At 52.9% G+C, this 26,318-nt stretch overlaps 1 protein-coding gene across 1 annotated transcript in view; it reads right to left on the bottom strand.

The window, feature by feature from the left end:
- Positions 1–3,087: 3,087 nt before the first annotated feature.
- NOVA2 (NOVA alternative splicing regulator 2) overlaps positions 3,088–26,318 on the bottom strand; it is a 34,197-nt gene continuing 10,966 nt past the window's right edge. The window contains exons 2-4 of the mRNA XM_049787274.1: positions 21,395–21,538; positions 14,761–14,927; positions 3,088–4,399 (exon numbers count right to left, since the gene is read on the bottom strand). Of these exons, the coding sequence (XP_049643231.1) occupies positions 3,293–4,399; positions 14,761–14,927; positions 21,395–21,538 (1,418 nt within the window). The 3' untranslated portion in view covers positions 3,088–3,292. The remainder of the gene's footprint in view (positions 4,400–14,760; positions 14,928–21,394; positions 21,539–26,318) is intronic.

Below are 26,318 nucleotides of genomic sequence, written 5' to 3' on the forward strand. Positions count from 1 at the left end.
GGCTCAGTTCCAAGGAAGTTTGGCACTTCTTTTTTTTTTTTTTTTTTTTTTACTAGATGGGGAAATGAAGTTGTGGGGAGGCGGTAGAATTGAGAAGGGGGAGACAGACACAGACAGGACAGGTCACACAACGGGGTTGCTGGAGGGGATGAAGGAGGATGCTTTGGAGGAGGCGGATGAAAAAGAGGGGAGACTGGGGAGCTGGAAGGCAGATGAGAAGGAAATGGGAGACATTGCAGCAAACACTGATTAAGCACCGATTGGGTGCTGAGAGCTGGGTGGGAGGAGGCCACTCAGTCTCTGAGATCTGATTGGCTAATGGGGCTTGAAGGGTGGGATGAAAGAGGTGTTTCCCTCCCCCAAGGAGGCCCACCCTCATCCCTGACCCCACTGGTTGTCGGGTGTCCCTTTTGGACAAACCGCAGCACAAAAGATTGAGGTCCGATTGCAGAAGGGGATGGATGGGGGTAATGAGTGAGGCTCAGCTCTGAGCTAGCAAACTACCTTTCTCATAGCCCTGGCTGGTGGGGTAGGGCCCCCTCATTCTTCCCATCCCAAATGTGAACAGGGAGGGGATGTCACAGATTCCCCAAGGGGACACCTTCCAGGAGGCCCAGCCTCCCTAGAGACATGTCTGTGTGAGACCCAGACTCTCAAATCAAGGGGTCTCCTGCCCCAAAAACATCTGCCAAGCCCAGGGCAGGGAATGCAAATGAGAAACATGAAGCCCCGCCTCCTTGGCCAGACCTTCCTGGGGTCTCTCTCTCTCTGGTTCCTTTTCCTTCTCTTGGGGGCTTGGGCTTGGGGGGTTGATGAATCGGGGGAATCCTAAAGGGATCCTCCAGCTAGATACTGCAGCACCCACATGTGGGTGAAGAGAGTGTGAAATACTGTATGGTCCATTTGAGAGGTGCAGAGGCGTCGCCCCACCAGCAGAAGATGCATCCAAAGTGAAGTGCATACTCGATTTGGCACTCAGATCTCTCGGGGCTCAGCCAGGAGATCAGGGGTCCGGGCATCGCGACGGGGAGGGGGCGGGTGGGGAAATGGGGCCTATGCCCCCAACCCTGGAGATGCCACCAAGGACATGGGGAAAAGTCACCATAGAGTGCCCCAGCTCCAGGACCCCCCCTCTGGGGGGGAGAATTCAGTGCACGGTACCTTGAAGGCTATTGCTTTCTAGGGATTTCACATTTTCATTTGGGGGTGGCTCTCTAGCAAGGGGATGGCGGCTCCCAGGCTTTAGGGAATGAGATTTGTCTCTGACTTTCTTTTCCTCCCTTTTATTTATGGGGGGAAGAGAAATGAGGATGCAGGATTCTCCCAAAGCCAAGAAGAGAAGGAGGGGTCTGGAAGACCGAGGAAGGGGGACATGCAACTGAGGGAGAGGGTGGGCCTGGGGTGACCCTCCCCCAGAGATGCTGATGATGGACAGTCAGGGCACCGGGTGGGAGGTGGGGATGGGAGGTGCCCTGCTTTGAGTGGGAGGATGTGGACGTGGCCTCCGCGGGGGCGGGAAGATGGGTGGGGGTCACGGTGACTTTCTGCTAGCCTCAATTCAGAGGGCCCGGGGCCCTCAAGTCTTAGTCTACCAGCACCTCGGTAGAGTTAACCCCGGCTGCAGAGCTCCGGGAGCCCCTCGGTCCCCAAAAACATCTCTTGGGGCTGCCTGGCTTCACAGGCTCTTCTCAGAATATTCTAGAGCCTCGGAACCCATGTTGAAAGCCCCCCAAGACATTCTGATCCAGCAGACGCCATTTTGGGCCTCCAGCTGGCTAGTAGCCACCAAACCAAGGTCACCCTTTAGACCATGACCAATGGGAACACCGTGACCACAGGACCCGCCTATGGCTCCCTGAACCCCAACTCCGGCCTGCACTGGCCTGACCAGACTCAAGGACACAAAGCCACGCGGACACAAGCATGCACACAAAAGGCGGGGCGGGCAGGGTGGGGTACAATGATCTTCACTAGCTCCATCTCTAGCAGGGGAGATCGTGGACTCCCCCAATCTGGGGGTCCCTTCTCCTTATTCTCTTCCTAGGAAGTCCCTCCACCCACCCTCGACGCGGGGTGTGGGTGGAGGAGGAGGGCAGGGGTTGGACCATCGGCCCAATACCAGAAGTGCCTGCTTCATACCTATGGCCTCACCGGAAGTGGCCTGGAGATGCCATTGGAAGTCTGTGTCCCCAGGATGTCATGGAAGTGACTTTTAAGGGAAGGCTCTTGGAGGCCTCCGAAGAAGTACCTGCCTCTCCGAGCATCCCAGAAAGTCACCTCTGGGGAACTACTTCCGGTGACTTCAGGAAGGCCAGAGGCAATTGTTTCAGAAAAAGGTCGCAACTCAGTGCCATCCTCCTGGGGCACTGGGTGCCCATTTCTCTAGGAGGTGTGCCACAGGAAGTTGTCCAGCCTCAAAAGGGTATATTTTCCCCTCCCACTAGCCCCCCCTCCCCAAGCCACCAGCCTTAGGCCCAGCACACACCCTTCCGAGCCCCCCCATCACAGCCTGACAAGGAGAGTTAAGGGACCCTGCAACATGGGGGCCAGGAGGGGAGCTGAGAAACACTCGGAGCTCTGGGTCTCTGCTCCAGCCACCCAGCTCTAAGCGGGAGAGGTGGGGTGTCCAGGGGGAGGCCACCTCCTTCTAGGTGACCACGGGCTCCCGCCCCTCCTCCCAAGTGGAAAATAATAATAATAATAAAAAAACTTAGCAAAGGGCAGGTTACAAAAAAATAAAAACAAGAACAACAACAACAACAACAAAAAAACACCAACTGAAAAAAAAAAAACCGACCAAAACCGAAAAAAAAAAAACACCCCAAAAACAAAACACCTCCCAAAAAAGCCTTCCTGGTTTTCAAAAACAAAAAGGAGGGAAAGAAAGAGAAAATAACGCTTTGTTTTCTATTAAAATCAACAAAATGCAATATATACAAATATCACACAGACCTGGGCCCCTGGGATGGGGTGGGTGGGAGAGAGCTGGCCCAGTCAAGCGGGAGGGAGGGAGGGAAGGAAGGAGGGAGAGGGAGAAGGGGGGCAGTTCCAGGCTGGAAACGGGGAGGCGAGGTCCCCCACCCCAGAGCCCAGCCAGCACTCAATCAATCCATCCCTGCCTACGACTACCAGAAGATGGGGTGCAGCCGCGAGGCCTGTCCCCAAGAGCGGAGGTCAGGAGAAGAAGGGAGCGAGGAGGAGGAGGAGGAGGAGGAGGAGGCGCAGAGGGACCTGGAGGCAGGGGGCCGGGGGACCAGAAGGAGGGCCGGGGGCGCGCACCCCGGCAGCCGCCTCATCCCACTTTCTGCGGGTTGGACGCCCGCACGCCCTGCTCGTAGGTCACCCGCTGGCTGATGAGGTATTGAGCGGCCTGCGTGGCCGCGGGGCTGCCCGTGATGGTGACCCGCCGGTTCCGCGTGCCGGGCAGAAACTCCCCCTTCTTGGAGATCTGGATGCGCGCGCCCGTCAGCTCCTGGTACTCCACCAACGTCTTGCCCCCCTTGCCCAGGATGGCGCCCACCAGGTTCTCGGGCACCGCGATCTCCACCAGCTCCTTGGCGCTCTCGGCCGCCAGCTTCTCCGCCGTCAGGAAGCCGCCCGCCGCGCCCGCGGCCGCCGCGGCCGCCGCCACCAGCCCCGGGCCGGCGCCGGGCCCGGCCCCGGCCCCGCCGCCGCCCGCGCCGGCCGTGCCCAGGTAGCCGTTGGCCGCGGCGGCCAGCGCGAAGGAGCCGAGCGCGCCGGGCGGCGGCGGCGGCGGCGGCGCGGCGGGCCCGGCCGGGCCGGCGGCCGCGTCGCCCGCGTAGGAGGCCAGCAGGTTGGCGGCGGCGGCGGCGGCGGGGTTGGCGCCCGCGGCCACGGCGGCCAGGACGCCCGAGGCGGCGGCCGAGTTGAGCCCCAGGCCCAGCGAGTTGGTGTTGTAGCCGTAGCTGGCCAGCGTGTTGAGCGCCGTGCTGATGGCCAGCAGGTCGGTGCCCGAGAAGGCGGGCAGCGCGGCAGGGAAGGCGCCCACCCCGGCCAGGCCCGCGGGCCCCAGCAGCCCCGAGGCGGCGGCGGCGGCGGCCGAGGCGGCGGCGGCCGCGGGCAGCACGTCGGCCGGGCTGGCGTAGGGCGAGCCGGTGGGGTTGGAGTTGGCCACGGGGCCCGCCACGTTGGCGTAGCTGATGTTGAGGCAGCTGCTGCTCTGCGGGTCCTCCTGGACCTTCTGCACGATGGCGCCCACCGCCTTGTGCACCTGCTCGGGCTCGCCGCTCACCGTCACCACGCGCTCCTGCAGGTTGACGCCCTCGGGCTTCTGCGACAGCTGCACCCACGCGCCCGACTGCTCCATCACCGCCTTGACCGTGGCGCCGCCCTTGCCGATGATCAGGCCCGCCGTGCTGTTGGGGACGATCAGCTTGGCCTGCGGGAGAGAAGGGAGCGGGTTGCTTCGGGCTTTTCTGGTCTGGGGGGCTTGGGGACCCCACCCACCGAGGGTGCTCAGGGGTGGCTGGCTTCTGGCTCTGCGCTCAGAAAGCGCTCCTGGCGGGCCCGGAGGACCCTATGCGATGCCGGGGATCGAACCCGAGTCTGCTACATGCGAGGCAAATGTCCACCCCGCTGTGGTATCGCTCCGGTCCCAGGGAAAGGATTTCTTTGAGATCTCTGGTTTGAGGGTTTGGGGCCACCCCCCCCCCCCGAGGGTGCTCAGGGGTTACTTCTGGCTCTGCGTTCAAAAATAGCTCCTGGTAGGCTCCGGGGTTCCCTATGGGATGCCGGGAATCGAACCACCATCCCCTGGGTTGGTCTCGTGCAAGGCAAAGGCCCTACAGCTGTACTATCTCTCTGGCCCCTCAGGGATTACTTCTGGCTCTGCGTTCAAAAATAGCTCCTGGCACGGGACCCTATGGAATGAATGCTCAGGCTCAAACCCGGGTCTGCTGCATGCAAAGCAAATAAATGTCCTCCCCGCTGTGCTATCACCCCAGCCCCAGGCAGAGAGAGGGCTTCTAAGAGGCACACAAGGCAGACGAGGCTCTTTCTCTCCACCAACTTCCCTTTCCCGTCCTGAGTGGTCCCCCAAACCATGACATCCCGGTATTAGGCCCTTTGTGGGCCTGCAAGTAGGTCAGAACAGCCAAAGACTGCAACTGCTGACTAAACAGAAGTGCCAGAGCACAGGCTGGCATGTATGGGGACCCTGCGTTTGAGCCTGGTATGCTGAAAATCAAAGCCCCAATGATGCTTGGAGCTAAAAAAAATAAAAATAAAAAGATAGAGCAGCAGGGAGGATGTTTGCCTTGCATGTGGCTGACCAGGATTCATCCCCTGCATTCCATAAGGTCCGTCATGCACCATCAGGACTAATTCCTGAGTGCAGATTCAGGAGTAACCCTTGAGAATTGCAGGGTATGGCCCGAAAATGAAAATATGAAAAATCATGGTACTTGGGACTGAAGAGATAGTACAGCAGGGAGGGTGCTTGCCTTGAACTCAGCCAGAGTTTCATCCCTGGCATCCAATATTGTTCCCTATGCACTGTCAGGAGTGATGCCTGAGTACAGAGCTAGGGGTAAAACCTAATCATGGCCTGGTGTGAGCCCCAAACAAACAAAAATCATAGTCCTTGGATTAAAGTGGGTAAGACACTCACCTTGCATGTGGCAAACCTGAGTTGGGTCCCAAAATCCCGGCCCCAACTAGGAGTGACCTCTAAGCACAGAACCAAGAGCAAACTCAGAGTATAATCAGGGGTGGCCCAAAAACCAAAAGAACGAGAAATCAAAAGAACAAGGGGCTGGAGAAATAATACAGTGGGTAGGATGCTTGCCTTGCACATGGCCAGCCTGGGTTCTATCCCTGGCATCCCATATGGTTCCCTATGCACTGACAGGAGTAAATCCTGAGCTCATAACTCCTGAGTATCTCTGAATGCCCAAACCAAAACCAACAACAGAAAACAAAAACAAGGTACTTGAGTCAGAAGAGATTGTATAGTGAGTAAGACATGGAAAATTCCTGAGAACAGAGCCAGGAGTAAACCTTGAGCATCAACAGTGTGATTCAAAAGCAGCAACAAAGAAATAAGGGTCTGGGGAGGTAACTCAAATGCTAGAGCTTTTGCTCCCCTTGTGAGGCTCCTGTCACTGCCTGGTCCCCCAGCAGCACTGGAAGAAACCTTTCTCCCTGGAACTCTGAGAGCTAAGCTGAGAATCCCCATGGCTCACCACCAAACCAAACCCAAAAGGAAAGTGCTTACAGGCATGCGCAGATGAACCATGGGAAAGGACAGATACCCACTTTTGCCAGAGAGAGATGGTGGGAGAAAGCAAATCAGTCCATCCACTGACGGCCAGAATGTGACTAGCAACCAACCCTAATGTTATCATTATTTTTTTTTAAATTTTTGGGTAATGCTCAGGGGTTACTCCTGGCTCTGTACTGAGGAATTATTCCTGGCAGCGCTCGGAGAACCTAATGAGATGCTCCGATAGAACCTACATTGGCTGCGTGCAAGAAAAAAGCCTCATTTGTCCTTTCACTCTGGCTCCCTGCCTCATCTTTCAAAAAAATTAATTCATTCACTTTTTTCGAGGGGGTCTCTGCTTAGGAATCACTCCTGGCAGTGCTCAGGGGACCACATAAGGTGCCAGTGATCAAATCGGGTTAGCTGCATGCAAAGCAAGCGCCCTACCTACCAGCTGTATGTACTATGTACTATTACTCTGGCCCCTTAGTAACTATTTTTCTCCAGCTGATTTTGGGGGGACAGGAGGGCACCACCCCCAGTGGTGCTTAGAGCTTACTCCTGGCTCTGTTCCTAAGGAAAAAACCTTGGTTGGCTACTTGTAGGGAAGTATTCACTTATTTGCTGTACTCTTATTTTTCCCTCACCAGATTTCTTTTTCTTTTTTAAATTTTGTTTCATTTTGTTTTGGGTCACCCTCTGTGAAACTCAGAGTTTACTCCTTGGTCTGCAGCCAAGAATCACTCAGAGCACCATATCTACTGGACATTGGAGAAGGTCAGCTCCATGCCTGGCAAGAGTTTTAAATCCTGTACTAGCTCTCCAGCCCCATACAAAGGAATATTATTTGGCAATCAATTTAAATAAATGACGCATTATTCCAAGACACCACCCGATGAAACCAAAGAACCTGGAGCTGAGTGACTGTGGCCAGGCTTGGAAGGTCAGAGAGCACATCATGAATGGAAGGCTCCAGATGGAAGAATATAGGACAGAGGCTACCAGTTTACTACATCTAACCAAGTTCTTTGTTTGTTTTTAGCCATATCCAGCGGTGCTCAGGACCCCATGGGATGCCAGGGATTGAAAGCAGGTTGGCTGTGTGTAAGGCAAAGCCCTCCCCGCTGTGCTATCAATCAGGCCCCTAACCAATCCCTTTTCAGAGGGAAAAAAAATTACTCAGCACCACCATGGAAATCTACCTCCTTTTTATGAGAGGAGGGTCACACCTGGCAGTGCTCAAGGCTTCCTCCTGACTGTAGTCAGGGGACCATGTGGGTGCTGGGCACTGAACTCAGGTCAGCTGAGTGCAAAGGAAATGCCCTGACCTATATATTCTCTCCAGTCTAGAAATTTCCCTCCTTTTTTTTTGGGGGGGGGGCACATGTGGCATTGCTCAGAGGTTACTTCTGGCTCTATGCTCAGAAATCACTCCTGGGGCCAGAGTGACAACACAGTAGTAGGGCATTTGCCTTGCACGCAGCTGACCTGGGAAGGACCGGGTTCAACCCCCAGCATCCCATATGGTTCCCCCAAGCCTGCCAGGAGTGTTTCTGAGTGCAGAGCCAGAAGTAACCCGGGTGTCGCAGGGTGTGGCCCCAAAACAAAACAAAAACAAACCAAAAAAAAAAAAATCACTCCCAGCAAGCTCAGGGACCCTATGGGATGCCAGAGATCAAACCTAGGTCAGGCCCGGAGAGATAGCACAGCGGCGTGTGCCTTGCAAGCAGCCAATCCAGGACCAAAGGTGGTTGGTTCCAATCCCGGTGTCCCATATGGTCCCCCGTGCCTGCCAGGAGCTATTTCTGAGCAGACAGCCAGGAGTAACCCCTGAGCATCACCGGGTGTGACCCAAAATAAAAACAAAAACAAAAACAAAAATAAAACCTGGGTCAGCCACGTGCAAGGCAAATCCCATCCCCATTGTGTTATTGCTTCAGCCCTGAAATCTTTTAACTAAACAAATTCAAGAGGATCCACTTCTGCGTGGGTTTAGTGCCCTGCCCCCTGCTATTCCTTCAGCATCCCACAGGGGGATCTCACTTTGGGAAACGAAAGATAAACTAAGGCGTGGACCTCAGAATTTGCATGGAGGGGGCCTGATTTGAGTCAGGCACCACGTGGTCTCCTGGGCACCACTGGGAACAATCCCTGAACACAGAGCTGGGAGCAACCCCCTCACTCTGCCAGGTATAACAAGACTGATCTGGGGCCAGAGCAAAGGCACGGCAGGTAGGGCATTTGCAAGGGACTGACAAGGGTTCAATCCTTGGCATCCTATATGGTTCCTGAGCCTGCCAGGAGTGATTTTTTGAGCGCAGAGCCAGGAATTACCCACCTGAGTGCCAATGGGTATGCCCCCCCCCAAGGGGGGAAAAACCAAGATCGATCTACAGGGCAGGAGATAGGTTGGTGGTGGCTCAGGGTTGGGGGCTGTGGTGAGTTGGGTGGGTTGAGGGGTGATTGCTAAGGGGATCAAAGTTTCTCTTCGTTGTAGTTGTGGTGCTGATGGTTGATCCCAGGGCCTCCAAGGGCAAGCCATATGCTCTATCACTGAGCCCCATCACCATCAGAGTGAGACGCTGTTCTGAATATAAGGACAGCCACTGATGCACACACTTCATTTCAGTTTTGATTGATTTATGTTTTGGAGGTGCCAAGGCTAACATGCTGGTCTCCCACATGGAAGGCAAGAGCCCGATGGGTGAATTACATGTCCAACCCTGATGACACATGTTTATTTGGGGTGGATTTCACACGTGGTGGTGCTCGGGGGTTATTCCTGGCTCTGCATCCAGGAATCACTCCTGTGGTGCTTGGAGGACCATATGGGTTTGTAGGGATCCAATTCAGGTTGCCTTTGTGCAAAGCAAGTGATTTGCTTGCTTTATTATTGCTCAGGCCCTTGGTGGCATCTTTTCAGTGCTGAACTGCATCTCTGTGTATTGTAGCTTAAAAAAAACAATAAAACTGTTAAAATATTTTTTGGGGGGGCTGGAGTAAAAGCACAGCACAGTGGTAGGGTGTTTGTCTTGCACGCCATAGGCCTGGGATGGACACAGGTTTGATCTTCGGCATCCCATATGATTCTCCGAGCCTGCCAGGAGCGATTTCTGAGTGCAGAGCCTGAGTACCACCGGGTGTGGCCCAAAAGCAAAATTAAGAAAATTTGGGGGTGGGAACTGGGGTGATAGCATAGCAGTAGATCGTTTGCCTGGTATGTGACCAACCCCAGGTGAACTCCGGTTTGATTCCTGGCATCCCATACAGTTCCCCGAGCCTGCCAGGAGTGACTTCTGAGTGCAGAACCAGGAGTCACCTCTGAGTGCCACCAGGTGTGACCCAAAAAACAAAAATAAATTGGAGGGGACTGAAAGATAGTACAGCGGGTAGGGTGTTTACCTTGCATGCACCCGACTTGAGTTGATTCCTAAGGATCCCACATGGTCCCCCAAGCACTACCAGGATTAATTTCTGAATACAGAGCCAGGATTCCCTGCATATCACTGGGTGTGACCCAAAAACAAGCAAAATATTTTGGGGGGCTAGTGAAATTTCCCCGTGAGCTCAAACACATGTTTTTCATGCAGAAGGCCCAGTTTCCATATCTAACATCACATGGTCCCTGAGTATGAGCCAGGGGTCAGCCAAGTCTACTCCAGGTATTTTAGATGTATATTGGATAATAAATGTATAAATTTCAGTGAAATTTTTAGCATTCCCTTGCTCAGAAAACAAACTATACAAATAGGAACATTCTGGTTTCAGATAGCAACTTGTAGATACCATATCCTAGGCCCTACACTTTGTATTGGTAGAGTAGAGGGAAGAAGTCATACCCTACTGGCATTGATCAGGGGCTATACCGGTCTGTTTGCTCAGGAGTGACCCTCATGGTGCTTGGGGGCCCATATGCAGTGTCAGGGAACCTTGGTCAGCAGTGTGCAAAGCCAGTCCCTTAACAGCCTTCTCTTTCCAGCTGGACCCTAACTTTTTAAACTATGAGTCGTGGCCCCCTACTGGACGGAAAAAAATTTAGCCATAGTAAAAGCTTCCTGAATGATCAAAGACTAGAAATGATTTAAAAATGTCCCATTTTATGAATCCGAGGTGTTTCTGGCAGCATGCACCTGCTCTACATTTCGTGGGGGGTGGGGGTGGGAGAACAAACTGAAGACATCCCTGTCCTGAACCACGGAACACATCTGAGTGCAAAGCATAATGGGTGTGGGGAAGGAGGGTATAAGGAAGTGGGCGTGGTGGTGCTGAGGGGGCATGGCTGTATCGGATGGGCGTGGCTGTCAACAATTTGGTCTGTGTTGGGCGTGGCCATGTAGAGTGAGCATGTCTTACCGGGTGGGCGTGGTATGCCACTAGGACAAGGCCATGTCAAGAGGGCGTGGTTTACTGGGTAGGCGTGGCCTGTCAATAGGACTAGGCCATGCTGGATTCGGAGGTTATCATACTAAACGGGCGTGGCCATACCTGGGACAAGGCCGTGCTGAGTGGGCTTGGCTTTGATGAGAGGGCGTGGCAGCCTCTCCCAGTCAATGCAGAGACTTCTGTCATTGATGCGTCACATGAGATAAGTCTCCCCTGACCACCCCACTATTAAGTCATCGGAAAATTTCCTAGATGCCCCCACCACAGTCACCCGTAACCTCGCATCTCTGGGGAGCGACTGGTGATTGTTCCAATTGGAAAAGTAACTTTCCTGTTCTTTCTCTGCTTAGGCCTCACCAAACGACTTCAACCAGCACTTTTCTGGCACCTCCTACAAAGCACATCCAGGACATTGGAGGGAGAAAGAAATTACTCCTGGCAGGCTTGTGGGACCATCTGGGAAACCAGGTATCAAACCTGGGTTGGCCACGTGCAAGGCAAATGTCCTATCCACTGTGCTATCGTTCTGACCCCAGGACTTTCCAACAACAACAACAACAACAACAATAGCAGCAACAACAATAATAAAATAGCAGAAATCTCAGTAGCAGAAGACTTCTGCCAGCTGCTCTCTTGAATACTTGCATAGTGCAAACTTAATGTTTGCAACAATACTAAAAGAAAATATGGGGGGGCAGAGCAATAGCATAGCAGGTAGGGCGTTTGCCTTGCACGTGACCGACTCGGGTTCAATCCCCAGCACCCCATATGGTCCCCCAAGCCTGCCAGGAGTGATTTCTGAATATAGAGCCAGGAGTAACACCTGAGTGTCTCCGGATGTGGCCTCAAAACAAAAAAGGAAAAAGAAATTTTTTTCCTAATTTCTATAGGCACCTTAGGGAGGTTGCTTCTGGAGAGCCTTGATTCAAGCGGGGAGTGGGAGGGACAGTGCTGTGCTCTACCTGGTGACCCAGTGGTGCTCTTATGAGCCAGTGGTGTTGGGGGAGCCATTCTACCTTGGCAGTGCTCCAGGCACCCTGTGGCGCCAGGATCAAAATCAGGGCCTTGTGCATGCAAGTCATGTTCCAACCTTCTGCCCTGTCTCCCGGGCTCCAGGCACTGTCTTCATCACAGTGTGTAGACTGGGAGGAACAGAGAGGTTAAGTAACTGGCTCAAGTTCACTCAGCAGTGAAGCCACAAATGTTTTCCAGGCCAGCATCCAATTTTAAGGGCCGGAGCTGATCTCCAGAAATTCCTATTCAATGGCTTCAGATTAGAGATTAGGAATCTGCATGTGAAGCTACAGAGATGATTTAAGTATTGGTTAGGACTAGGACCCTCTGGTCTGGTCCAGAGCTGACTGTTGGTCACGTATAGACTGTGGTTAGTTTATATCCACACAGTGTTCTGAAAACAGAGTCAATCTTTCAAAACGTTCGGGGCCAGAGTGACAGACAGTACAGCAGGGTGAGGTATGGGGCACTTGCTCTGCATGCAGCTGATCCACATCTGATCCCCTGAGTCCCACCAGCAGTGATCCCTCAATAAAGAGCCAGAAGTAAGCTCTGAGCTTGCACATTCTTGGCATGTTTTCTTGAGCCCCTCAAAAACAAAACCCCAAACCCCATAAGTCAGTTCATTTCTCATGTCACTGGTTTCAAGGGCTGGAACAAAACTACAGTGGGGAAGGTGCTTGGCTTTTGAACCTGACCGACCCGGGTTCGATCCCAGCATCCCATATGGGTCCACTATGCATTGCCAGGAGTAATTCCTGAATGTAAAACCAGGAGTAAGTTCTGAGTATTTCTGGATACAGCACCAAAACAAAAATAAAGAAACAAAAGTAATATCTCTGGCTTCATTTAAGATGCTGGGAAGTTGGGGCCAAAGTGATAGCACAGCAGAGGAAGATGCTGGCCTTGCAAGCAATCAACCCAGATTCAATCCTTGGTACTCCATAGGGTCCCTGAATCCTGGAGGCACAAGTTCTCTCATCTCTGGCTTGGCCTGGCAACCATACTACCAGGAAAAGAAACTGAGGCTCATGGAAGGGAAGAAGATTCAATAACAGAGTCAATCCCAGGCAGGTAGGGAAGAAACATCATGAGCACAGCATTTCTCAAGAACTTTCTAGGCATCAGAAAACTTTCTAGGCATAGTGATAAGAGATTTTTAAACATCTGGAAATGCTAACCATTCACTACCTGTCAGCATCTCATTTGGGGCTGAAAGAAACATCAAATCACTCATTCTGGAACCAAAGCGATAGTATAGTAGGAAGGGCATTTGCCTTACATGTGGCTAACCCAGGTTTGATTCCTGGCATCCTGTATGGTCTCCTGAGCCTTCCAGAAGTGACCCTATAATACAGACCCAGGGTAATCCCTGAGCACTGCCAGATGTGGCTCTCAAACAACAACAACAACAACAAAACAACAAAAAGTTACTCATTCTAATAAACATTTTTCAACCAGTGTTCCAACCATGCCAAATTTCAACTTTGCTTTCGTTCCAATTTTAGTATATGTGCTGCCAAAGCGAGCACTTTGCTTTCTTCTTGTATCCCACCAACCTATCCTATCAGTTATTCCCCAGTCTCATGCTATAGGCCCATTAATATAATTATCATCTGTGATTCCCCCTTAGAACATCTTAGGGTACCATAGGCCAAGGGGCACATAGAAGTAATCAGAGTGAGGGCACATGTGATAGGACAATATAGGCAGAGTGCTTGCCTTGCATGACACTGATCCAGGTTTGACCCCGGGCATCACACATGGTCCCCCAAGCCTTCCAGAAGTTACTGCTGAATGCAGAGTCAGGAGTAAGCCACATGTGATTTAAAAACAAACCAAAAATATTCAACTCAATATCTAACACAAACATGACCCTTTAACCATCTCTCTATCTCTTTCTCTCTGGACTCCCCTCCAAAAGTGTAGTCAGGGATAAATCCTGGTTCTCTCCATCACCCCATTTATCTTAGAGCTGCTGGATTAAGGAGAAGAGAGAAGTTCAGGCTCAGGTGTTGGCCCCATTTTCCTGTAGCAAGTAAAAGTTGTTGAAGACCCCTTGCCACTCATGAGTGCGACCAAGGTGGTGGGAAGAGGTAAGACAGCCCTGGAAAAAAGTGGGGCAATGAGCAGCACGCAGGTGGGAAGAAATTCGGGCGTGAGGCGCTCCGCCGCTTCAGCACCGCGGACAGCGCCCGAGCTCCGCCCTTGAGCCTGGAGCGCATTTTGGGGAACCAGAAACTCAGCAGCAGCATTCTTGCAAGGGCTTTCGACCACCGTTTCTCCGGGAATTTGGGTGATGGGGGCACCTCTCTCCTCTTAGTAACAAGCATTCTCCTAAATCCCATCTCCTTTCTACAGGGATTCCCTTGTCCTTTTTTGCTTCTAGTGGGGGGCCTCACCATGGCCTAGAAGAGGATCATCTGGTCCCCTGCCTGGCCTGGAGTTTGCACATTCCCGGGGGAGGGCAGTGAGCACGCAGCCAGTTCTGCAGGGGGCCCCCTCGCTCATTTGCCCCCTATTTGGGTCAAGGCAGCGCGGCCCCGGAGCATCTCTGCAAGCCCACCTGCATCACTGCGTACCATTGTCATGGCAACGGGAGAGGACCACGCAGCCATTGGTCCGCTCTAGGCCACGCCCCTCGTCGTCACCGCTTCCCCCGTAACCCAGGCAACCAAGAGCCTGGCCTCCTGTTGGGGGGCAATTTAGGAGCGGCGCCCGCCCCCCCCCTCCCGCCGTCATTTTCTTCCCACTGGTGCCTCTGCGCTCTGATTCCTGGCCAGAGGGCTTCTGAGAGGCCATGGCCAAGGCCTCTTGTTTGGGGATGTCAGGCTGCCCCTGAGGTCATTTCCGGTGGGGACCGGAAGTGGGAGCAGGTGCCTCGGAGACAATGGGAGAGAATGGGCGGAAGGCAGGCCTGCACCTGGAGAATCCCCGACGGAGGAAGAAAGTCAGGGGCTCTGGGCCTACCTCACATCCATTCACTCTCTGCCTCAAATGCACCCCCAGGGCTGTGTCTCCCGAACAATACCAACCATGGTCATATATGTTTTTGCTGGCAAAAAAAACAAAAAACAAAACACAACAAAAAAACAGCAAGTCACTCCCACTGACACCCAAGGCTGCTCGCCGGTGCTGACCTGCTTGGCTCTGTCGGGGTTCATCGTGGTTTGGGGTTGAAGGATGTTAACCACCTCAGGCTTGGTCATTGCTTGGGGGATTTCTCGGACTTTTTCAGCTATAAAGCTATGCACGGCGTTTAAGGCCTCTGCCGTGCCCTGCACCAGGCATACACGCTCCGTGGTTCCTGTTGAGTGAGAGAGAGATAGAGAATATGATGAGATGGAATGGGGGGATAAGAGAGCAAGAGAGAGAGTAGCCCGATTTCATGGCAAAGAGAACACAGTGGCAGAGAGCAAGCTGAGGGCCCAGAGATCACCAGGTAGGCCCGGGCCAGCTGGCAGAGGCTACCAGGCCGAGGCTGCTAACTGGGCAAGTACTTGGCATCATTATTTCACAATCAGCACTGCACGGCCCTCTCCGAGAACCACCGCAGGGGTTGCAAGAATGATGCTTCAGTGCTCTGCGATGCCCACAACAGCCCGGGCAGGGGAGACAGGGCTCAGCTGCCACTTTCCAGTGCTTTGCTGGCTCCCGGTTGCTTTGGCAACCATTCACTCGCTTGCCTCTCCCCCCTTTCAGAAGGGAGAGCTCAGGCCTGCAACGGTTGCCACAGTAACTGGAACCCCCTTATCGGGTCTGGCTGGCCAGGTCCTCAGCCCACCCCCAGGGGGACGAGGGACAAGGCCCCGTTGCTGTGGCAACTCCTGAAAGCCTGCAGCGAAGGCCTCTGGGCTTTTGGAAAGGATGGGGAGAAGTTGGGGGATGGGGAGCCAGGAGCACGCGGGTCTAGACCGCCTGCTTCGACCCACCAGATGGAGGACCACAGGGCGGGGCTGCAGGGGTGTGTGTGTGTGTGCTTGTGGGACAGCAAAGGGGGTAAAAGACAATTCATAGAAGAGTGGGAGTGGGTGCCCCAAAATGAAAGGGGAGGGCTTATGTAGTAGGTTCTCTAGAAATGGGAGATCTGGATATCTTTCTTATTACTCCATGTGCGTGAGGTGGGGTGAAGCTGGGAGGTAGGTGGGGGGGGGTCTGGGTGTCATGTGTCTGTTCCGGAGGCTTTTTTGGGGAGAGCAATGAGTGCCAAGAGGGGGAGGGGGCTGTCCAGATGCCTTCTCATCTGTGCCTGGGAGCACACAGGGGCAGGGGACAGAGCTAGGAACAGGCAGCCTGGCAGAGTGACCCAGTCCAGATGCTGGGGAGGCCCAGCTGCTTGCCAGAAAGATCTGGCCTGGAGGCGTGGCTGTGACAACCAAGACTATGGAGACCTTTGGTGGGAATGTGTGAGGATGAGGAGTGCCCGGATGTGGCAGTTGACAATGAGCACTGAGGTTGTGTAGTAACAGGATTCTGTTAAGATTAAGGGTGTGTGTGTGTGTGTGTGTGTGTGTGTGTGTGTGTGTGTAAGTAAAGGAGAGCCAAGCCTGAGTGGTGCTCAGGGTTACTCCTGACTTTGCACTCAGGGATCCACTCCTAGAGGGGTTCAGGGGACCCTGTGAGGTGCGGGATTGAACCCAAGTGGGCTATATGCTAGGCTTTAGATGTTGTATTATTGCTCCAGGCCCCAGAAAGACTCTGCTGGTGTGTGTGTGTGTGTGTGTGTGTGTGTGTGTGTGTATGTGTTTGATTCAAGGAGCAGACAAGACACTCAAGGTAGATCCAGGTGTGTACACATCTGGAGAACTGACGTGTGTATGTGTGTGTGTCATTGTGTGTGAGTATTTGTGAAAAGGTGTCAGTGTGTGTTTATGAGAATGTATATTAAGTGTGTGTCTGTATGTGTCTATGTGAGTGTATGTGTTATGGTCAGAGGTAACTCTCCTAGGACAGGTGAGCTGGGCATGATAAAATGTTTGTGTGTGTGTGTGTGTGTGAGAGAGAGAGAGAGAGAGAGAGAGAGAGAGAGAGAGAGAGAGAGAGAGAGAGAGAGACTCTGCAGGGTAGGGCCAGAGAGAGAGAGAGAGAGAGAGAGAGAGAGAGAGAGAGAGAGAGACTCTGCAGGGTAGGGCCATGAGCCCAGCCTCTCTGAAAGCTCTTGGATACCTGCCAGCTCCACAGGCCTGTCTGGGACCTGGTCCCTGGGTCTCCACAGAGCCTGGGCACTCCCTCCCTCTGGGAGTCTTCGGGATCAGCATGGCCCAGGGCACGTGTGTAGCTGCCAGAGTGCCCTCCCACCCCAGGCCACTGTCTGTTCTGCTCACTGCCACCCCCCCAGAACAATGGCTCAGCTGGAGCCAAGAGTGAGTCAGGGAGTAACGGCCTCCGTCTGGGTGTAAATAGGAAGGGGTGGGGTCATGGTGGCGTCTGGGGGGGCCGGATGGAGGGTAGGGAGGTCCAAGGGAGAGCCCGGAGCTGCCAGACTGATGGCCTCTGTGAGGCTTCCTGTGGCACAGGTGGGCATGGGTCACCCCCTCGTGCTGGAGCTCAGAGCCAGGAGACACACACAGGTTTGGGGGGTGTCCCAATAAAGCCCGGGAGGAATGTCCAATACCACAGCTGGTTCTTCTGTAACACCACGCCAGAGATTTACATGCTGTTACCCCTCCTTACTGCCAGGGAAACTGAGGCACGGACAAATGGGGGCTACTATGCTCTTTCAGCAGGAACAGAGAGATCCGGGTTTCCTTCCCTGTGAGGAACTGTGAGAGTGTGAGCAAATGTGTGTGCCTGAGAGGAGATGTGCTGAATGTTACATGCACAGGTGTGTGGGTATGTATGTTGCATGTGACTGTCTGTGTGTGAGTGGATGTGTCTGATGTACACGTATGTCCTGGGTGTAGCAGTGTGTGAATGCGTGTCTGAGTATTCATTAGGAAACGAGTGTTGTATATAAATATGTACATCAGTGTCAGTTTGTGTTGGGTGTGTGAGTGGCTCTGTCTCTGCATATCTGCGTAGGGGTGTGGTGTGTGTGAATGTTTTGGTTTTTGGGCCACACCAGGCATTGCTCAGGGGTTACTCCTGGCTCTTAACTCAGGAATCACTCCTGGCAGATTCACGGGACAGTGTGGGATGCCAGGGATCGATTGGCCACATTCAAGGCAAATGCCTTCACCTCTGGGCTATTGCTCTGGCCTCCAAATATATGTGCTTGTGAGTCTGGAACCTAGAGAAAACATTCCCCACCTCCCCAGCCCCAGGCCTCTCTTCTCTAAGCATGAGCCACACTGAACAAATAATCTCCCTCACCTCACATTTGAACATGTGAGATTCAAATTTCCTCTTTTGGGGGCACCCCCAAGTTCTTTGCCTATTGTTGTGAGGCCACTGTACCCACCTGTGATGGTGTGGGGATCAAACCCAGGGCACTCCACAAGTAAGAGAAGTGCAGGATCACTGGGCCCCAGCCCCCCTCAAGGTCTTATTAAAATGAAGGGATTTGGGGGGCTGGAGTAATAATACAGTGGACAAGAAGATTGCCTTGCACACAGCCAACCTGGGTTCAATCCTCAGTACCTCATAGAGTCCCCCGAGTTGGCCAGAAGTGATCCCTGAGCACAGAGCCAGGAGTAAGCCTGAGCACTGCTGAATGTGGTCCCAGAATGAAAAATATAGATCACTAAAATGTATGGATTTCGGGTCCTCCCAAGCAATGTCTAGGGGCCTGGGGCAAGTCCTAGTGAGACTTGGCCAGCCTGGCCTTAGGTTCCATGCTCAGGCCTGGTAACCAATGCATGCCACTGGCACCTAGCGATGCCTGGGCCCATCAAGGTCAGACCTGTAATGCTCAGGAGGCTGTGCAGTACCAGGGATCAAAGTCGGGCTCTGTGAGCTGTACCCAACTCCCTCATGCTCCTGACCTTGCCTCCTTCTCCACGAAGCCCTTCCTGACTCCCCGGACAGGGCTAGATGCCAGGGTAGATCCCACTGTCCTTTGGGCTTCCCTGGCCCAGAGCTGACACCTCTAGATGTGCTGGGTCACTGATGTCTGGTCTGTCTCCTCAACACAGCTCTGACATCTAAGAGAACAAGACCGAGACATCTGAGCCACTGAATGAATGAATGAATGAATGAATGAAAGGGTGTCAGCCTGGAGCAGAGGGGTCTTTGGCCTAAGGAGTCACATCTCCATGTTCTAGTGGGTCCGGAAGTCGGAGGTAGGACTCAAATGTCAGGGTATGATCAGCAACAGAGGGGAAGGGGGCGCTTCTCATTGTGGGTTTTACTTTTGTTTTTGGGTCACACCTGGTGGCATATAGAAATTACTCCTGGCTCTGCACTCAGAAATTACTTTTGGCAGGTTCGTTCCCATATGGGAAGCCGGGAATCGAACCCCGGGTTGACCACGTGCAAGACAAATGACCTCCCCACTGTGCTATGGCTCTGTCCCCTCAAGCAGAGATTTTTTTTTGGGGGGGTCACACCCGGTGGTGCTCAGGGGTTACTCCTGGCTGTCTGCTCAGAAATAGCTCCTGGCAGGCACAGAGGACCATATGGGACACCGGGATTCGAACCAACCACCTTAGGTCCTGGATCAGCTGCTTGCAAGGCAAACACCGCTGTACTATCTCTCCGGGCCCCAAGCAGAGATTTTTACACAGATTTTGGGGGCTAAAGAAGTGGGTGGGAATGGGGACTGAGCCAGGAGAGGGGAGAGAGAGAGAGAGAGAGAGAGAGAGAGAGAGAGAGAGAGAGAGAGAGAGAGAGAGAGAGAGAGAGAGAGAGAGAGAGAATGCACGCCTGGTTCTCTGGATTTTTATTTTTTCTCTAAAACCTCTTGGCAAAGCTGCTTAGTGAGACGGGGGGGGGGGGGGAGTAAAAGGAGAGAATCAAAACGAATGTCCCGAGCCTGGCTGAAGCCTTGAGTGTTTGACCTAGAAAAATCCAAAGGGATTAAGGATGAGCTTCGAACCAGCATCTGGATTTAGCGTGTCCCATGGACTCTTGGGTCCGAGTTTAGGCACGGGTCTTGGGACAGGAAAGACAGAGAGGGGTTCTGAGGGCCAAGGATCCTAGAAAACGTGTGCGTGTGTGTACATGGACCCGTACTTGAGAGCTGGAGAAAAGGCATGAAAGGGCTTGGTTTGGGGTGGTTCCCCACGAGGGAACTGAGTCTTTGGAGAAAGATGAAACAACAAAGGGAGACATGGGGAAACAGCAGCAGACAGAAATGAGGGTTTTCTTTTCTTTTTTTTTTTTTTTTTTTTGGTTTTTGGGTCTCATCCGGCAGTGCTCAGGGGTTACTCCTGGCTCCATGCTCAGAAGTCGCTCCTTGCAAGCACGGGGGACCATATGGGACGCCGGGATTCGAACCGATGACCTTCTGCATGAAAGGCAAACGCCTTACCTCCATGCTATCTCTCCGGCCCCAGAAAAGAGGGTTTTCCTGAGCAAGATTGACCCCAGAAGCTGCTGCTAAATTCTGGTCAAAAGGATGATGACAGGGCCAGAGCGATAGCACAGCGGGGAAGGCGTTTGCCTTGCAAGTGGTTGACCTGGGTTCGATCCCTGGCATTCCATATGGTCCCCTGAGCCTGCCAGGAGTCATTTCTGAGCGCAGAGCCAGGAATAACTAACTCCTGAGTGCTTCCCAGTGTGGCCCCAAAACCAAAACCAAAATCAAACAAAACAAAATGTTGATAAGAGGGCAGGAAAATAGTACAGCAAGGTCGGTGTTTGCCTTGCATGAGTCAACCTGGGTTCCATCCCTGACATTCCATATGGTCTCCTGAGCCCCTGCCTGGAGTGCAGGAGTGATTGCTGATCACTGAGCCAGGAATAACCCCTGAGCACTGCCAGGTGTGGCCCCAAATCTAAACAAAAACAAAAAAAGGCAATGAGAGAGAGAGAGAGAGAGAGAGAGAGAGAGAGAGAGAGAGAGAGAGAGAGAGAGAGAGAGAGAGAGAGAGAGAGAGAGAGAGAGGAAAGGGACTGAGGAATAAAAGGGAAAGAGAAAGAGAGACAGAGGGGGGCCGGGCGGTGGCGCTAAAGGTAAGGTGCGCCTGCCTTGCTTGCGCTAGCCTTGGACGGACCGCGGTTCGATCCCCCGGTGTCCCATATGGTCCCCCAAGCCAGGAGCAACTTCTGAGCGCATAGCCAGGAGTAACCCCTGAGCGTTACCGGGTGTGGCCCAAAAACCAAAAAAAAAAAAAAAAAAAAAAAAGAAAGAGAGACAGAGAGAGAGAGGAGACAGGGGTGAAAGAGAAACAGAGGGGAGGAGGGAAGGAGGAGGAGGAAGGAAGGAAGGAAGGAAGGAAGGAAGGAAGGAAGGAAGGAAGGAAGGGAGGGAGGGAGGGAGGGAGGGAGGGAGGGAGGGAGGGAGGGAGGGAGGGAGGGACAGAGGCAGTGGAAGTCAAACACCAGAATCCATAACCACCTCGGGTGGAAGGAAGACAGCGGGAGGGGAGGGTGCCACAATGTGACTGCTGCCCCCAACCCCGAGGGACACACTGACTCCTGCCTCCTGCCTCCCCCGCCCAGGGGCAGGTGTATGGGAAGAGGCACATCTGTCGGAGCATCATGCAAATGACCTCATAAATATGCAACATCCCATTGTCTGGCCCTGCCTCCACCACCCCCCATCTGCTCTGGGCCTGGCCCCTGGGGCTGAGGGTAGCGTTGTCCACTTGGGGGAGGGGAGCCCCCCATCATGGCCCTGCCCTTCACGGAGGGCCCAAGTGGCAGGGATGGACAGACAGACACGGAACTCACCTGGGTAAAAGTCTTTGGACTTGGAGAGTTTGATGGTGGCGCCCGTCTCCTTCTGTAGCTGGACGATGGTTTGGCCGCCCTTGCCGATGATGGAGCCTGCCGCATAGCTGGGGATCAGCACCTTCAGGAAGTACTCGCCTTCCTCTGTGAGTACAAGGAGTGGACAGGGGGCACCGTCAGTGGGACAAGGTGTCCCCCTCCAGCCAGGGAGGCACAGGAAGGGATGGACAGAGGGTCCCCAAGAGTGTGAGGGGTTGAGAAGGAAAAGAAGACCAGCCTGGCTCTTCCTTCCCTCCTTCCTGCTGCAGACTATGTGCCCAGCAACGCTTCCAGGAACCACCAAGAAGCCAGATTGGGTGTCCTCCCTGGGGCCCAGTTCCCCCCACAACACACACACAAACACACACACAAGGCCCAAAGTGGTTTTTGGTGATTCAGCCAAAAGCTGCATCGTTTCCAGCAGGGCCAGGCAATATGTTTTGTGAAAGCACGCACACACAAACACACACACAGAGTGAACTGCAAAGGATTTTGGGGAGACAGGGGTTGTAGTGGGAGATGGGGCGATGGAGACAGCTCCCCCAAAGAATGCAAGGGACTCATGTTTACTGAGCAAATGTTTCTGCTCAGCCCAACTCAGCCAAGTGCTTCCCAAACACCAGGACTTCTCATTTTAACCCAGACTAACTAACTAGGAGGTGCTTTGAAAAATAGAAAAGAGAGGGCTAAAGTGATAGCACAGCGGAAGGCCGTTTGCCTTGCACATGGCCAACTTGGGATGGACCTGGGTTTGAGCCCCTGCACACATGTTCAGCCCCCAGCATCACCAGGTGTGGCCCTCGGTTCCTAAGCACCACCAGGCGGCATCCTTCACCCACCCAGACATCCATCCCCAGAAATAAAATATTATTATTATTAAATTTTTTTTTGGTTTTTGAGTCACACCCTGCAGCACTCAGGGGTTACTACTGGCTCTACACTCAGAAATCGCTCCTGGCAGGCTCGGGGGACCATATGGGATTCCAGGATTCGAACCACTATCCTTCTGCATGCAAGGCAAACGCCCTAACGTCATGTTATCTCTCTGACCCCGGAAATAAAATATTCTGTGAATGAGGGAATAAAGGTGAGGAAGATGCCTAAGTTCCTACTGCAAAAAAAAAAAAAAAAAAAAAAAGGTGGGGGGAACCTGTGCAAAGGTCCTGGGGTAAGAGCAAGCCTTGGTGGTTGGAAGGCCAGTGAAGAGGCTGAGTGAGAGAGATGGGGTTTGGGAGAGAGGTGTACAAGTTGTGGGGGGCTGTCTGGCCCCATGCTCCTGGGTCTCAGGAACCTGATGGGATGGACCTTGAGAAGCAAGAGTGAAAGAAATAGGGGCACAGAGCAAGGGAATAAAACAGCCAATCCGAAGTGATGATGCTCGGTGGAAGGGTGGAGAGAAAGATTGGACTGTGTTCCAGGGTGATACTGAAGGGTCTGTACAGCTTCTGGGATGCAGCGGAGGTGCAGGAAGGCTCTAGTCTAAAACATGCAAGACACACACTTTCTCCCCCCACCTCCAGGGAGTTGGGGTGGGAGGAGTGAGCTCCACTTCTTCTTTGATTTATAGGCCATAACCCGGCTGTGCTCAGCTGACTCCTGGCTCTGTGCTCAAGGATCACTCTGGTAGGGCTCAAGGGACCATAGGTGGTACCCAGCATCGAACCCACATTTGCGCAAGGCAAATAAATGCTCTGCCCGCTGTGCTTTGGCTCCAGCCGTGTGAGCTCTGCTTTTACCTAATGGAAGATGAGGGCACGAGGGCACCAGTCTGCTTGGTCCTTCCCAGGCACCAGGACCAGCTGTGGGACTTGAGACCCAACTGTAATTGTGCCCCATTCTGGGCTCTCCCCTGTTTAGGGGACCCAAGCTGATGGCCAAAGTCTAACCAGCTCAAAGGCGTGAGGTAGTACCTTAGAATAGTGCAGCTTGGATACCAAGACTGACACTTAATATCTTTTTTAATTTTTTTTTTCAAATCAAAGCATTTTATTTTACTGGGGTGTGGGGGGATCTTCAGGGGAGGATAAGCCGATGTCCTCAGCAAGCCGGGATCTCTGGGCCCTACGGCAGCAGAAAGCTCTTTTTTAATTTTTATCTTTTTGTTTTTGGGCCAAGTTCAGAGGCACTCAGGGGTACTCCTGGCTCTGCACTCAGAAATTACTCCTGGCAGGCTCGGGGGACCATATGGGATGCCGGGGATAGAACCCGAGTCAGCCACATGCAAGGCAAACGCCCTACCTGCTGGTGCTATCGCTCTGGCCTCTTTTTTATTCTTTGTGTCTTTGGGTTTCTGGTCACACCCAGCAGTGCTTGGGGGCTCGAGCCAAGGCTCTGGACTACAAAGCGTGTGCCCCAACCCTTTGAGCATCTCCCTGGCCCCCGTTTCATTTTCCTTTTGAGGATGCTGGATTACCCCCCCCCCCCCCGCCAGTGCTCACTTCCTGTGGTGCTAAGGGGACTCTGTGGTGCCAGGAAGCAAACCTAAGGCTGCTGCATGCAAACCCTGTGTTCTGAGTCTCTGCATCTCCCTCCCCCTGGCCCAGTGGTCCTCAAACTATGGCCCGAGGGCCACATATTGTATTTGTATCTGTTTTGTATCTTCATTGCAAAATAAGGTATATGCAGTGTGCATAAGAATTCGTTCATAAGTTTTGTTTTTACTATAGTCAGACCCTCCAATGGTCTGAGGGACAGTGAACTGGCCCCCTGTTTAAAAAGTTTGAGGACCCCTGCGCCTAGCCCTTCAGTTTACCTTCTATTCCAATAGTTGGCCCCAAACCCATCCAGGATGGATATTCTGGTGTCTTGTCCGTAGAACCTTTAGAACTTGGTTTCATCTACCATTCCAGTAAATCCTCATCTTTCTGAAGAGGCTATGACAGACAGACAGACAGGCCACACACACACACACACACACACACACACACACACACACACACACACACACACACACACACACACACACCCTCAGGGCCTTTGCATATTCTCCATGTCTGGAATGTCCCCTCCTAATAAATTCCTCTTGTCCTTCCCCCATTCATTAAGGTCCTCCTTAATGTACACTTGCGGGGCTGGAGAAATAGCACAGTGGCATTTGCTTTGCAAGCAGCCGATCCAGGACCTAAGGTGGTTGTTCAAATCCCGGTGTCTCATATGGTCCCCCGTGCCTGCCAGGAGCTATTTCTGAGCAGATACCCAGGAGTAACCCCTGAGTGCTGCCGGGTGTGGCCCAAAAACCAAAAAAAAAAAAAAGTACACTTGCCTTGTGTACTGTCGACTGGGCCCCTATGGTCCCTAAAACCCACCAGGAGTGATCCCTGAGTCAGGAGTGAGCTATGAGCACTGCTAGATATTGTCCCCAAAACAAACCAATGGGGAGGTTCTCCAACCAAACCTTTATTTTCCCCTCTGTGTGTGTGTCTGTGTTACTCCTGAGCAGTGTTTTAGGGGTCTGGGGATACCCCATCTGCCTGGACTGTTGTTGCTGTTCTGTACCAGGCCTATACCCAGTAGTATTGGGGGCAGAGCAGGGGGCAGTGTGTGATGTTAAAAGATCCTTGAGACCTTGTGCCATCTCCTCAGCCTATATTTTGGCATTTCCTGTGAGATACTAAAAAAATTTTTTTTTTGGTTTTTAGGCAACATCCAGCAGTGCTCAGGAGTTACTCCTGGCTTTTGCTCAGAAATTGCTCCTGGCAGGCTCTTGGGACCATATGGGATGCTGGGATTCAAACACGGATTCGTCCCAGGTCAGCTGCATGCAAGGCAAACGTCCTATCGCTGTGCTATCTCTCTGGCCCCCCCTAAAATCTTTTTTTTTTTTTTTTGGTTTTTGGGCCACACCCAACAGCGCTCAGGGGTTACTCCTGACTGTCTGCTCAGAAGTAGCTCCTGGCAGGCACAGGGGACCATATGGGACACCGGGATTCGAACCAACCACCTTAGGTTCTGGATCGGCTGCTTGCAAGGCAAACATCGCTGTGCTATCTCTCCGGGCCCCCCTAAAATTTTTTAATGAGTCATAGAGATAGTGTAAGCTGTAAGTTGCTTATGTTGCATGTGACCAACCCTGATTTAAGTCCCCAGTATTGAGGCCAGAGTAATAGTACAGCAGGAAGGGCACTGGCCTTGCAATGGCTGACCCAAACGATCCCCTGAGCCCTGTCAGGAGTAATTCCTGAGTGCAGAGCCAGAAGTAACAACTGAGCATTGCCGGGTGCATCCCCAAATCAAAATTAAACAAAAATCATCAGCACTGCGTATGGTTCCCTGAGCACAACCAGGGTCACTCCTGCACAGAGAGGAGGGAGCAGCAGGAATAGCCCTTGAGCAAGTCCAGGTGTAACCCCAAATAATAAACAAAAAGTTTATTTGCTTAAAAGAAAAAGTTGGGGCCCGGAGAGATAGCACAGCGGCATTTGCCTTGCAAACAGCCGATCCAGGACCAAAGGTGGTTGGTTCAAATCCCGGTGTCCCATATGGTCCCCCGTGCCTGCCAGGAGCTATTTCTGAGCAGACAGCCAGGAGTAACCCCTGAGCACTGCCGGGTGTGGCCCAAAAACCAAAAAAAAAAAAAAAAAAAAAAAAGAAAAAGTTGAGGGCTAGAGAGATAGCATAGTGGTTAGTGTGTTTGCCTTGCATGTGGCTGACCCAGGACTGACCTGGGTTTGATCCCCGCCGTCCCATATGGTCCCCTGAGCCTGCAAGGTGCGATTCCTGAGTCCAAAGCCAAGGAGTAACCCCTGAGTGCCACCGGGTATGGCCCCAAAACAAACAACAACAACAAAAACCAAAAAGTTGGGACTGGGGCTGGAGTAACAGTACAGAGGGAGGGCATTTGCCTTGCAAGCAGCCAATGCAGGTTTGATCCCCGACATTCCAAATG

Source organism: Suncus etruscus, chromosome 14 (assembly GCF_024139225.1).
Source record: "Suncus etruscus isolate mSunEtr1 chromosome 14, mSunEtr1.pri.cur, whole genome shotgun sequence".
Taxonomy (NCBI): Eukaryota; Metazoa; Chordata; class Mammalia; order Eulipotyphla; family Soricidae; genus Suncus; species Suncus etruscus.